At 32.3% G+C, this 15,138-nt stretch overlaps 1 protein-coding gene across 2 annotated transcripts in view; it reads left to right on the top strand.

Moving 5' to 3' along the window:
• Positions 1–15,138, top strand: part of LOC106689060 (acetylcholine receptor subunit alpha-like) — a gene marked incomplete at its 5' end in the record, with an annotated part of 33,399 nt that overhangs the window by 7,187 nt on the left and 11,074 nt on the right. For both annotated transcript variants that reach the window (XM_014433830.2, XM_014433831.2), the window contains 1 exon segment: positions 10,877–11,023. In XM_014433830.2, the coding sequence (XP_014289316.2) occupies positions 10,877–11,023 (147 nt within the window).

The following is a 15,138-nucleotide window of genomic DNA, read 5'->3' as shown; positions in this document are numbered from 1 at the left end:
ATCCTTCCTCACGGTTCTCGTCTTTTACCTACCGTCCGACTCTGGGGAAAAGGTATATTTTTACTTTAATAACTAAACAACTATATATATATAAACAGTTCATCAACAATTTAATTTTGTTAGTTAATTTCTGACTATAAAATAAAAGCAATCAATTATATGACAATGAGTTAATTTTATGACAATAGCAATGGTTCTTGGCCAATGATTTAGACCCTTAAATAATGCTAAAAGATTATATTTAATAAGAGACTGGGTGGGGGTGAGGAGTATTCCAATAAATTATTATTATTATATGATAGAACTCCAGATGTCAGAATAAACTTGATTTATTCTTTTAATAGGACTATTTCTATTGTGTATGATGGATTTTTTATGTTATCTAAAAAGAGAATACATGTTTTTAATGAGAACATTGTGTTTTTTCTAAAATATTTGACCTTTAGGCAGTTATAATTTTTTTTTTAATTTATAAAAAGTGTAGATCATATGATTAAAAAAATTCATTTTTTGTTTTTTCAATTACTTTATTTTAAAACGTCTTAGAAAAAATATGTCTGAATCGAAGTATTTATAAATTTTTTAATAAGACTTGCACTATCACTGTTACCGAAACGTTCTTTGAACATCTATTTTATCTAAAATAGAATCCTGTATCCTGAGACAAGACAAAGATGGCTTTGTGAATAATTCTAAAACAATCTAAAGGTACTCAGTTAATTAAGAGAGCTGTGACAACAATCGCGCCTTTCCCTTCCTGAAAGGATATTCACCAGGAACCTCCCCTCACACCTCCACGATGTAACTTGCATAATAGATTGTTATTCTCGCTAAGGCAAACATTCATACTGTTGGAACATTCTTCGGAAGTGAAATAAGAAACTACTTGACTATAATGTAGAAAGAAAAGAAAATTAAAATGTCGTACTTAATTATTATCATTATTAATAACGGTAATTTTTTAAGCAATCTGCATGAATTTTATTTCATAACAATATTCGTTTTATTTTATTTTTACTTTGTTATTGAAAAAAATTAACTTTTTCTCTATGGTTGAATATTTTTATTATAATTTAATTTAATTATAATGAGTGATTCCTTCCCAAGATTTTCAAGTGTATATGAAACATACTACATATTTACCTATTGTATTATTTTGTACAGTTGTAAATTACATTAAATAAATAATTTTTAAAAAAATTTAATTATAAGAGGGTAGGCAGGATAAGTAGATTTGAAAGTTTAACGATAAATACCTACCCCATTTGTGACTACGCTAGTGAGATAAAATTATCAAAGAAATCTGTATACAATAATATTCACAATATCTATTGGTTATGATACCACAGTATGTTACTTAAAGAAGTTAATAAAAACTCGTTTAATAAATAATTATTGTATAGAAGAGAGTAAATGTGACTAGAGATTATATTATTTTATCATTATTTCATTTTATTTATTTATTTATTCATACACATAGTTTGATTATGTTCATTTTTTTTATCCTTCTGTTTGTATATATTTTAAGAGCGATTTTTTTTTCATTTATTTTTGTTCTCATTTTATTTTATTTTAGTATGAATGTGATGATCCATCACTATACCTATTGCCCACAACTCTGGGCAATAGGTAATAGTTATTATTAAATTTGTTGTTATTATTAAATTTTTAATAAATAATTGCGAAGTAACAGCGTAAAAGTTCCTATGTTAGCGGTTGAATAATGACTCATATAATGTAATTTTAATTTAGTATTTCCCAAAGAGTACTAAGGTATACGTTAGATACTACTGGATTAATGAAAAAGAAAAGGATCTGTCTAAGATTCCTTTTATATTTAGCAGTGTTTTAGAGTTAGGAACGGAACAAAACGAAATAACTGTGATGAGTAACCCATGGAACTAAGGCACCTATTGTTGAAAATTATTAGGTTTGACATGTGCCTAATTTATGCGATATCTCTTTTGGCGTTTAAACCACAGGGCCCAACCTACATTCTCAATTGGGTATTGAGATCCGTCTCGAAATCTATAAAGCGCTACTTGATCTGTCAGAATCTGCCAGCTTACCTCTCAGTTCTACTTTACTCTGACTAGAGTTCTGAAACTTCTCACATTTTTTAATTACTTATATTAAAGTTTCAGTGAGAATTTAAGAATCGAAATTAAGATTCGTTACTTTTCTATGAAATTCTCTTTCATTTGATAACTCATTCGTCAAAGTCCATCGTCTCTGAGAGAAAGGGATCTACAGTAACCTTACATATATATAATTTAAAAAATGATTTATTATTTTTAAAAATATAAATTCAAATGTAATATAGAAAGAAAAGATATTTAAGGAGCCATAATTCTAGGACTGTATAAGTCCAGACCCTAGCTGCTAGATGAAAGGGACTTAGCAGTAGCTTAGCCGCCCGCACTTTAGCTCTTATCTCGAGGGATTTCCAAGTTTCGATATCCCCTTTTTAATATATCCCGAAATGGAGTGGTTACATAACTTGGCAACTCAGCCAAACAATAAATTTTTATTTTTCTGGTACTATCAAAATTCGAATTTCATTGTTTCTTTAGTTTAAAATAACGAATGTCAACATTGAAATTTTTCACTATTGCAATACTTTCCCTTACTGTATATTCCATGTAAGTGGAAGTAAAAATCATAACATTTCAGACGGAAATTGAGTAATTAAAGATATAAATATAAATGACAAATTATGAAAGGAAAAAAATAGAAGATCAAAAGAAATAAATAATGATGAAAGGTATGTAGAATTATCAATAGTAAAAAACGTAATTATAAAGAATATGTACTTTGGCTATTTTTCAAAAAAATTAAATAAATTATATACATGATAAAAATGATTCTATAAAAAATTACAATTAGTAACTATTTTTAGAGAAAATACCTGAAAACAGTTGAAGGGTCCGAAATGTCGAGGTGAAGAACAAAAATATTATTAATGTAAAATTAATAGAAAATATTAATATAAAGTGTGAAAGTAGGTTACTCAGAAAGAAAAAAATTAGAAGACATCATAATCAAGCAATATACCATCCAAGTTTCGCAAATAAATTTAGGAGTAATGTAAAAAAATATATATATACAGAAGAATAAATAAAATAATTAATAACAAGATAAATCGATCAAGCTACGATTAAAAACGCAAAATATATTTACGATCCTATTACTAACATCACTGTTTAAGGAAGTGGTAATCTGGAGACAAAGATCAGCCAGCGAATGGCTATTGGTAACTGGGCGACCTTTCACATAATGTTTACTCAGGATATGGCTTTTCTTTTTTTCCCGTAGGGAGGGCTTAGCAGGGTCCAGGATGAAGGATCATTTTGACAAAAAAAGTATTAAGGGGCTTAAATGAGACTAAATAGGATTATGTAAGGGGAGTGAGTAGGTAGGCATAAGCAGATTAAACCGAAATGAGTGTGTGGCTCTGACTAAAATATGTTGATAAAAAAATATAAATACTTTTCGTTCAACTAGAGATACTTATATTCAATTTTATCAGCTTCGAGGGACTAGCCTTATTTACTTCATGGCAATCGTTTTAAGATCTTGAAATATGCTAAGAAAAATATAGGATAACTAATTTCTCTTTCATAATTTTTATTTTAGCATGAATTTTGTAGTTAACTGTATGTAATATAACTCATGGTAGCAGGCAGTGAAGAGCAGGCTCAGAAAGCAGAGTTACAATGAAATAAAGCCTTACGCTTGGAAGAGGTCAAAAGCTTCTTGTACCTTGGCTCAATTATTAACGATACCCTTAACAAGGAAGAGGACATGTAGTCTATTTCTCGATCAGGCTGTTATTAATGTGATACCTGTAGGGAGGTTCCTGTCTCACCTATAGGATGAGTCTCGAGCACTGTCGCTGAGAGATGTAGCTTAAGTACCACAGTAGTGGATGCAAGATTGGACGATTGAAACTCCAGGCCTTGTGGGGAAATTTCTGATAAGGACATAAAGTTTAGTATGAAATTAAATGAGAAAGGAGAGAGCTTATATCTGAGATAAAAACCTCCACATTAAATCAAAACTGTAAGAGTGTTATTCTGAACTGCATGAGGAGTATTTCCTAAGATCAATCTTCTGGTTGCTGATTTTTTTTCCTGTTGAGCAGCCTGATGAAGCAAAATGCAAGGGCATTAATTCTAATCGAAAAGCGGTTATATAAAATATTTTCTTGTGTTTAGTTCAATTTATTAGTTGTGTTTTTCTTTTATTGCACAATTGACATCGTTACTTTTTTAACAAATAAATTTATAATATATAAAAATAATAACACATCTTCAACTAAAAACATTTTGTTTTTAACACTGCCGATACAGTGAGACTGGCTCAAGAAATCTCGGAGATGCGAGGCGAACTACGTACCACAGCCACCGACTGCTATAGCGATGATCATAAAAATCAAACTTGTGAGTCACACCACCAAGTTTATATTTTTCAAGACCCTCATAAGACCAGTCGTTACGTATGGTGTAGAAATGAGGACCCTCAATAAAAAAAGAATCAATTTACTAGACAGGTTTGGAAGAGTGATTATGAGGAGAATAGACCCCGTATCCGAGAAATGTTTGTAGTACCATCCCAAATAATGGCCCAATCTTGGATGATTGCGTGTAAATTTAATTATGAAGAATGAGGTGAATGAGCGCCAAGAATGTTTCTGGAGATGTATAGTTTCCGTAAACTTTTCATATATTTGAGGAGATTTAGATCAAAATACAAAACTAACAGTGAATTGCTTGCAAATACTGGTCAGTATCTCAAGATATGAAGCCAAGGAGGTTAAGATTCGGCGAGGACGTGTGGCTAGATCAGGATGCCTCTACACAACAATGAATGCCAGTATAGTTAGTAGGAGGGGTGTGGCCAAAATCCAGATGGACAGACAGAATCAACAAGAGCTGCACGCAGCAAACTGGAAAGTAGTAATACAAGACAAGCAGGCGTGGAGAATGCTGGTTCGCGCGGCCAACGATCTGCTAGGCTGTATAGCCAACCGAAAAATAAAAAATAAAAATACATAATACATAATACCCACTTCGAAATTTGTCAAATAAAATCTTTTTGTCCCAAACGAAAACTTGAACTAAATTTATTCAAGACAACTTATCTTCAAAGATTTATAAATCAGTGATATGAACCGAAAAATTGTATATTTAGGTATCTTGCCAAAAATAAAATTAAAATGCCCGAAAATGCATTTTATTTGGAGCTCATTTGTAAATAATCGTTTGATTTCGAAAAGATTTTATTTAAATTACCATTCAAATAACATTAATAACGATTAACGAAAATTTATTACTGATCCTGAAGAAAAGAGTAATACGCCCAATAAAAACTTATTCCCCTCCTGTCTGAAGCTGTGATTCTAATAAGATATAATAAAATATATAAGTCAATAGTCAGCTCCCGATGATTAAACATCATACTCACTATCTCAAAGCTTTGTATATTATGTTCACATTAACAACTCGTTCATACAAAAGACGTAAGAATACAGCAAGACATTGGTGGGTAGATAAATCCGGCAAGTGGGCCTAGTGGTCCGTTTTGCCAACCCCCGGCGGCTTCCTGAGTTGCCGCCGCGTACTGACCAAAGTGGACTCCGTACTTACACTCATAAAGATTCAATCTTTGGGACTGCAAAAAATAAATGTTAACTGCCCCAGGTGGGAATCGAACCCACAACGTTCCGAACCAAGCGCAGTAGGACCTGCGCCCCAACCCGCATGGCCGCCACGTCTCTACGGCAAGACATAAAAAAGATACATCCACAAACAAAAATCCTACTATTGGAAATAAAATGTGAACAAAACTTATAACCTGAATTGTAAAAAACATTCGTTGTGCATATTTAATTTTTCACCAAGTGTATTTATTTTTTATTTCTTCATTATTTATAATTGATGTTTACTTGCCTTATTTGCTTGTTTAATTCTTTTTATAGCATAAGTTTTTTTTTAATTTACCAACTAAAAACAAAAAAAAAAAAACTTTAAAAAATGTAATTCAATCCATCTACTCATTGAAACTTCAAATTGGGAGATATAGTCAATTTTTTATTTCTTAGTAAATTACAAAGGCTCACTATTAGTAGGACAAACCAGTTAATGATAAAACCAGGTAATCAGAATTTATTAAAAAAATGTTTGCCAGAACTATCAAAACTAAAATTCATGAATAAATTAATATCTTCTTTAAATTACACTGGGAAAGCAGTCGAGTGTTTAACCAGCCGCAGGACAAGGAAGACAGATGAAGGGATGACACTTGGAGTTAAGTAGCCTGTTAATTAAAACTGAGTCCAACTTTGCCCAAAGCAGTTCCCAAGGCAGATTTGTAGCGCTGTCATAAGAGTCCTCCGCTGGGATAAATCATCCACCGCGAACTCTTTTCGCTTCGTTGGCCACAGCCTCCTGAGTGATAGCACTGCCTGAGGCTCTGGCAGGAGTCCAGCGTTCAACTTCCATATATTGGAATTTTAAGAATTTTCCTGATAGCGATTCATATATTCGAAAGATTGAATCATGTTATTTTAATAATATTAATAATATTATTATTTATTTAATTTGAAACATGCCCCTGTAGTATAACTTAGTAGAAATAAAGATAATTAACAAGTAAGAGAAATTAATGTTTATTTACATAATTACGACAATTGTTGATATTTTTGTATTTTAGCGTTTACTGTATTTTTAAATTTCTTCTTTATCTATTTTTTATTTCCTATTATTTCTGTTTTCTTTATAACGCCAATGTTTTTTTGTAATCTTTGTTTATTCATACTTTTCACTGTAAATCTTAATTGTAGTTGTTTGTATCTTTTTATGATGCGATGGATGAACCACTGCAACCTAGGGAGGAATCTTGGCTCACACTAAATAGGTTAATTACTAATTGAGTTTTTATTTATTTATTTTTTACAGTATTTGAGCAAACTTCCTTATGCAAGAACTTCTATTATATTTTCATTGGAAGACCATTTCTTGGCTAGTCTAGTTTAAAACATGTTTTGGAAGATTTTTTTTTTGTTCTTTTATATCCAATGTCAAAGGGAAAATAAAATTAATTTCATTACCCTTCTGTTTATCAAGAGGTTTCTCGTTATCAATTTCTCTTACTACCGTTACAGAAAGAAAGAATTTAATAATGAAATAGTTATCTTTTATGCTCAAGGTTATATAAATTATTTTTCTATGGTTTTGAGATAATTGTATAAGAATAATCTTATTTTTCAAACGGTTCATTTGTTAATGACATAATATTTACTTGACTAATGGGTATAATTCCAGTAGACTAAGGACCGTAGTTAATTAAATGAAAGTTGAGGGAGTTTGATGAAAGGGTTTGATAATGCTCCCTCGAGTACAGTTAAGGCTTGGCCCTTCCCCTGGGATTCTCTGGCCGAAATATTTCTCGAATAGCAGCTCTCCCAGAATAATTCATTCATTTTTCGTAATTTGCAATGATGTTTGTCTTTAGTCGTGAGAAGTTGGTCTTAATTTATGCTATTCTGAAAACAGCAAGCAACCGTTAAATCATTATATAATGATCGTGAGATCGTGAGATCGTTGACGTATTCATTAATTTTTTTTATTTATGACCGCTTCATTTAAGCAACCTCCTTAGCATTTTTTTTAAAGCACCATAATATAATATAAATAACAGAAGTTAATTATTATAAAAATAAAACAAAATATAATACATAAGATAATGGTTATTACAATTACTCCACACATTGCATCTAAATTTTTTTATTTTTTTTTTTAATAATTTATTTATTGTTATACATATTATACTGTATACATATATACACATCAAGTGAATACATCTAAATTCAAAATAAATTCACTAATACGGAGCCGTTCGCCATTTCGAATCGGAATTAAAAAATTTCTGTATACATGATGTTTTTACTAACATTGAGGAAAAATTGTCCTAACTTAAAAGAAAATCATTCGTTCATAATTGCTCAACAAATGGATAAAAGGACAGTGAAATGCCAAATGATCGAGTTGAAACAAATCTTCGTTAACGCTCGTTCAATTGTCAATCCTCAATCAATCCTATGTTCCTGTAAGCCTTTACGAAATCGAAAGTGAAGTGTCCGTATGTGTTGTTCGACTGGCAATAGATGTAAAACCTACATCGTCTGTCGGAATGACAGTCATCATACATAACTCAGAGTTACGTAATTGACTTAACTCAAGAAGACATTGTGGTAGTGGGCGACAAAGTCAGTTCGACTGACACTTTCTTGTAAATGTTGCCATGCAGGAAGGATCTAGTGCAATATATCTTTCAATGTATCGTAATGAACAGAACGCTTGTTTGGCTATTATGTAGGTATTTGCCAACAAAAAAAAAGGAAATCATTATTATTAAAACTCCAATTGAAAATGCAAGAAATTTATTTACATTTCAATATGTGTAGTCTGATAGTAAAATATTAATACACGGATTATATGGCTATTAATCACATAATATTTCAAATAAACTATAATTTTTTAACATGACACCTATTAGAGATCCTTTCTCTTTAGAGACAGGCTAATATTTTCCTAAATAAAAACCTACAATTAGTAAAATTTCAAAAACAGATTTTTCCATTATATACGTCAAAATGAATGTGTAACAAAGTTGACAAAATTAATATATGAATTACTTAAAAAAAAATTGACCAGTGTAATAATTAATGGCTTGCAAATGTATAAAGTTTTATACCAATTCCCTAAAAAATGTTTCCCTGAAATATGTTCTTTTTTTTGGCCACTGACCAAAAATACACTATATAAAAAACTCGTCCAACTAATAACTGCTGTATTCCAAAAACACAAACACCCAAACATTGGTCAAATACAAACATTCAACAACAAACTGCCAATTCAAAACAAATATTGTTCGTATATAAATAAAAACTGCCTCGACTTTTCTAAAATAAACAGAATTAGACAAACAATTGACCAAATCAAAACTGAAAACAGAATGTCTTCCTCTGGGAATTCCATGGGAGAAAGCTATGAAGAACAACTCTAATTGATTGTTCTATATCTTACCAAAATGTTATTATAAATAATCTTACGTCTTACTCTCCGAAACATTTTGAAGATATTCCAGAAAATTGATATTAAAATTTTTAAATGAAATTTTAAAAAATAAATAACGACTGACATGGAATCCTCATACAAGACTAAAAAGACAAGAAACTGCTCGTAGATTCCGACTATTGCAACATTTACTGGACAAACGGTCTAAATTGCCAATCCATTACAAACGACTGATCTACATGACTATTATAAGGCCTATCTGGACATACGGAGTTGAGCTTTGGGGCTCCACTAAACCATCAAATTCCTCAAGAATCCAATCCTTACAGTCCAAAATCCTTCGTAAAATCCTTAATGCTCCTTACTTTGTCACAAATCAAGTCATCCATCAGGACCTCAATATTCCATAAGTTTCCGATTTGGCCAGAACCAGATACCGTTCCTTCCATAATAAACTTCTCAACCACCCAAATCTACTTTTTTCTAACCTGGCTTCTCCTTCATTACCTAATAATCCTCCTAGGCGTCTGAAAAGAAGATGGCCTCGAGATCTTCTTCTCTAGAAATGTTATTGGAGTTCTATCAGTGGGTAGATTCTCCACATGTTTTTATCATGTTACTATGTCACCTACAGCAAATTTACTTGTTGTATATATGTGTATACAGTTGTAAATATCAATAAATAAATTATTAAAAAAAATAAATAAATAAAAGTGGTTTTACTGGTTACGGTCTAGAATGAAACAAAAATCTGCTACTTCTCAATTTTCACTAACCGCCATAGGATAAGAAAATTATAAACAAAACATTTTGAGTTTTCTATTGCTAGAATAGTTTATTTATTTTTGGAGCTATTCCTTGCCACCTTCTTCCTCGATTATTAATACGCTCGATTATCCAATATATTTTTTATATGATTAGAGTGATTCATCTTATCTAATTGATTTCAGATATGGAATAAACCCAAGGGGCATGTAACTCAAGCTCATTAAATTACACAACAAATAAAATTATTGAGTAATTGATTATTTAAGATTAAATATAAGAGAACTGTAAATTACTTTAGCTGGAGTGAATTGATATTTGATGAATGTGTGGTTAATATCGTAAAGTCAAGATCGTTGGGAAATTTAAGTATTTCATTTTTTTATAGAAAGGGCCTGATTAGTAAAAAATTCCTGGTATGATTAATTTTTTAATAAATCTGGAAAAATTTACGGCATTTTCCTAATAAACTATTTAGCAGCGGAGCCACCATCTTGAAAATTTCTAAAAATCGTCTATATTTAATTTCTATATTCTGTAGTCTATATTTTTAAATTGACTACGAAATTATTGATCGTACTAAACGTTCTTCTTTCAATTCACATAGTAGACTACATTTACAAAAGAACAAATGAATTTTTCAATTCTAGTTTCGATGTTGGGACTCCCCCTTTGTAAAACATTTGCTAAAAATAAAAAAATCTGAACTTAATTGATAGTTAAAATACTTGTTAAATAAAAGTTTAGTCGTTTTAGGTCACAAGGCAAAAAAATTGCTAAAGTTCATTTAATGCTTAATTGCATAATTCGAGGAGGGTAGATATATCTCCTGAAATAACGATTGGGGGTAGAAAACTGAATTTCTTCTCATTTGTTTAATTTAATTTAGCACACTTTAAAAACAGATAAACATTAAATTATTGCCCGTTGTCATTCTCCGGTGTCATATTTATCATTATGATTTAAAATATAATCACATTAAGCACATATATACACATAATGATATAAAATGTATATACAATTTTTTGCAGTATCTGCGTGACAGTGGTTGTGCTGAACGTGCACTTCCGCTCCCCGCAAACGCACACGATGGCTCCTTGGGTGAAGAGGGTATTCATCCACATCCTGCCGCGGCTCCTGGTGATGAGGAGGCCGCAGTACCAGATCGACAGGAGGAGGTAGGAGTTTCATATTAAATAGTTATATCTAATGTAGAACACTACACAAATGTACAAATATTCTGATATTAAATATCATTAGTTAAATGGCTCATTTGAATAATTCAAAATTGTTCTGACAGAGTGGCTGTTTTGACCCATCTGGTTTATAGGGGAGTAAAGCCTGGAACCAAATTAAATGATTTCATACCAGAAGGGGTTTTGTTTGAAGATAAGAATGATATTGAGTAGTACAGAATATATTGAGAAAATGATAAATGATTTGTGGAGAGGAGAGGCTGAAAAGAATATAACACTGCTAGTGATGTTCACGGAATTTAGATAATTGGGAAGTTTTATTGCTGGGATGAGATGATAATGATGGGTCACTGCTTTTTGTTTAATGGAAAGATGAAGGAAGCACTCTTACTTGCTGTGAGCCCAATATGGGACGGCTCACCTGTTCTGTGGTTCCTGTTGGATATACCAACCTCCGGGCTGTGTGTCCCCAGTGCCACGGGGCATCTCTGCTCTTGGGTAGTAACTGCTGGTTGTGCTAGTGAGGTCCCTGGAAAGGTTATAGGCCCAAACAGTCAGGGATTAGTCCTCTAATCAGCTCTGGTTGGCCCTTTTCTTTCTAGGTGGCGCTAATATTTGTAATTTCCTAAGTCTTCCACCCAATTAAAATGGCGCCCACTATCTTATTCCCCTCAAAACCTAATACCTCAGGCCTTTGGACTGAACAGTGACAAAGTCCATTTGTTTTTATTGGAGCACACCTAATCAAGGAAAACACTTATTGAAGTGAAACTCAGTTAACATTTTAGCTTCAACAGTTTTTGAAATTTTGATTTGTTTTTCGCCGCGCCATAAGAGTCAATCTTTTGAGGGTATTGTTGATTTTCTATCCTTTCCCAGTTCTACGGAGCACCTAACTTTGGAATAGACAATGGAATGGGGTGCTTTTTTTACGGATTTTGATAATAAATCGAATTATAACACGAATTTTTATATGGCACAGAGTTTGCCTGACGCGTCTTGAAGGCTTAATTTGATAAAAATCCATAACGATGCTTTACTGATTTTCATTCAAACAGAGTGAAAAATCAAAAAATCCTTGAGAACAATTCTATATATATATAAAAGTCATATGAGTGAGTATTTTTATATCTACCTCAAAGTATATAATTTAAAATACAATAATACAATAAAGCAGTAATGATAAAAATAAATTAAATTTATTTTTCTACCCCAAATAAGTTTAAGTAATCAATTTATTTATTTTTTTACAGTTTTAAATTCTAGTTCTATCTTAGGGCAGGAATGGGAGGTTATCCTGCAAGCTGGATTCGAACCTACGCCGGTGCAGACACTAGAATCCTGCGTTGGTACCTTAACGTGTTCGGCTATAACGGCCCCTAATCAATGTTTTGAAAATCTAAAGAACATTATTATCGACAAACTTGTGACTGAACAATACTTAAGAAAGGACCTCTCCAAAGCCGCCAGTTCAGACTAATTGAGCAAATCTGGCATTAAATATATCTCCAGAAAACGCCTCGTTTACCGCGCTAACCCGATTCCCGCCTAATTTTCTCCGAGACAAAGAGATCCGATTTAGCGGGAGATTAAAGTTGCTCCTCAATAAAACAGATTCTGTCTCCTCCCGGATCTCCCTCCGTTCCATTCTACCGTCTATTTCATCTCCTCTACTAATTTACAAGTCATCTTCCTTCCTAATTTCTTATTTTCACTTACCCATACATGGAATATATAGTAAGGAGAAGTATTGTGATCGTGAAAAGTTTACAATACGAGTTTACGATAGAAGTACACGTTTTGAGTTCCCATGATTCCAAACAACCAATATGGCCTCCATTCGAGAACAGCCTCAAAAACGAAAAAGAGTGTGAAACTGAAATTACATACTTATGATAAGTACGAGTATATGTCTGGTACATGACAGCAACTTTTTCGTCAAAATTGACTAACCAAAATTGCCACTTTATAGAATCGATTTTTCACTTTTTATCGAGTTTCCCGGAAACGATTTTGATTAAACTCAGTGAATCAATAGACTAGCTCTTTCTCTAGTGTTGTTTATTTGAAAAAATAACCAGTTTGCAATGTTATCAATAATAAACAATGGATAACAACAAAATATAAAAGGATTTTATGAATAATTAAAAGAGAAAAAAAGAAAAATAGGGAAATATGATTCAATCGGGAAAAGCCGAGCCCAATCTTTCCCGATTGCATTACTGTTTCGTTATCTTTTGTTAGACTGTTGTATTGTTGGAAGGAACAAAATTTATATTAGCTATTCCCACCTCAAAAAGCCCTGAAATAAGAATTTTTATAGCAAAAAAAATAATTTTTTTAAATCAGAAAAATAGTGATATATTTTTTCTATATCCAGCCAGAGTATTTAGACTTGGATTTTTCGGATAGCTGCGGAGTTATATACAACTTTTGACAAGATACGTTTTCTGTTTTATGACACGAGGCTGCTGAGGTGATTCCTTGATACCCTTGATCACAACGGCCACCATATTCTTCAGAGACTTTATTCCATATTAAAGTTGTTGCTTTTTTTTTTTTATTCTCTATGTAAATATTGTCATCCCTTCATTTAATAGCCCACAAAAGTTAATCACCGTTTTTTACTCACTAAGCAAATAAGCCCGCTATAAATACCACCGTTAGGGCAATACATTATAAGAGAAGCAGCCTACTGCTGGCATCGGTCGGAGCGAGTTAATGCGAGTATTTGCATAGCCCCTTGCATACATTAGCTCCACCTCGAGGGGACTTTATCAAGTGCTCTCGACCGTTAGGGTCCTTCCCTAAACAGCTCTGAAATACCAGCCATATTTTAGAACAATTAATATTTAAGCTGGTCGTATAAAGAAGATAACTACTATTACTACGTTTAAATGCATTTACCCAAAATAGACAATTTTCCAATAATAATAGTAGTAATAAAGACTACCCAACGGCTCGACATAGAAAGCATAAATTCCTGTCTACATACATCTGTTCACTGATGCCCTTCGAAACCCAAACCTACAATATCACACATAATACTGCTATGTATACTGTTGTTCAGGATGCCAGGACAATCGCTGAAGGCAATTATCCAAAAATAAGTTAATTAAATAAGATTGAGTCCTGAAAAACTATTATCATTATTGAATTCCTTTCCGAAGGCTTTTTGTGTTTACCAGTTTATCATTAAATATCTTAATATTTATAAAATATTGTTATCATTAATTATATAATATAATAAAGGGTGGTATTGTGTAATATAATAGTATATAGACTGCATAAAGGAATTACTTATTTATTGTGTATTTATTGATTACAAGATAACCATAAAATGAAGTTATAAAATGATTGAATGATTCAGATAAATAGTTTAAAATATTGTTATTTTATGTATAATATAACTTATTATTTAATACATATCTGAGGGACTGCTGAGTTGGGAGATGCTGTCCGTGGTGTGTCTTGGCCTTGGGTGTCGTCTTGTGCCTAAGGGATGGCGTTCCATGTCTGATAAGCCCTTCTTAGGACTTCTTCTCGTAGAAGTGCAGTCTCCTTACTTCTGGACCTTTCTGTACTTCTTTGTCTTCTGCTCCCTCCTGACCATTTTCCCTCTCCTTCGTAGAGGCTTTACCTTTTCCCGAATCTTATTTCTCATTGGCTTTCATTAGCCACGCCCGAGAAGAATATATTAAAAGGGGCTACAAGTGTTTGGTCCAGGTGTTATGTATAAACTATAATTTACCTGCCAACCGACAAAGCAATGCCTGTTTTAATAGATTTGCTCGGAAAGGTCCCTTCCACAAGTACCCATTAACCGACTGGGAGAAAGTGTCCCTGTATTGAGGCATTGGCAAATCTGTGGCTATATCACTCTAAAACATTTGACATATTGTTGTCGGAATTGTTAAAACCTCGATATATAGCAATAAAATCCTCCTATCTACGCTTCGATATACCCCTGAGACGTTTACTCTTCGGATCAATGTTAATTAACATTATTGTATCGCAACCTATCACTTAGATTATGAAGTCTCGTATATTACTGGGTGCATTCAGCGTTCTTTTGCCTTCTAAATACTACAGTTAAA

The sequence above is a fragment of the Halyomorpha halys genome, unplaced genomic scaffold, assembly GCF_000696795.3.
Source record: "Halyomorpha halys isolate HHAL.00 unplaced genomic scaffold, Hhal_1.1 Scaffold1271.1, whole genome shotgun sequence".
Taxonomy (NCBI): domain Eukaryota; kingdom Metazoa; phylum Arthropoda; class Insecta; order Hemiptera; family Pentatomidae; genus Halyomorpha; species Halyomorpha halys.
The sequence above is the reverse complement of the archived record's forward strand: the minus strand, read 5'-3'. Positions and strand labels throughout refer to the sequence as shown.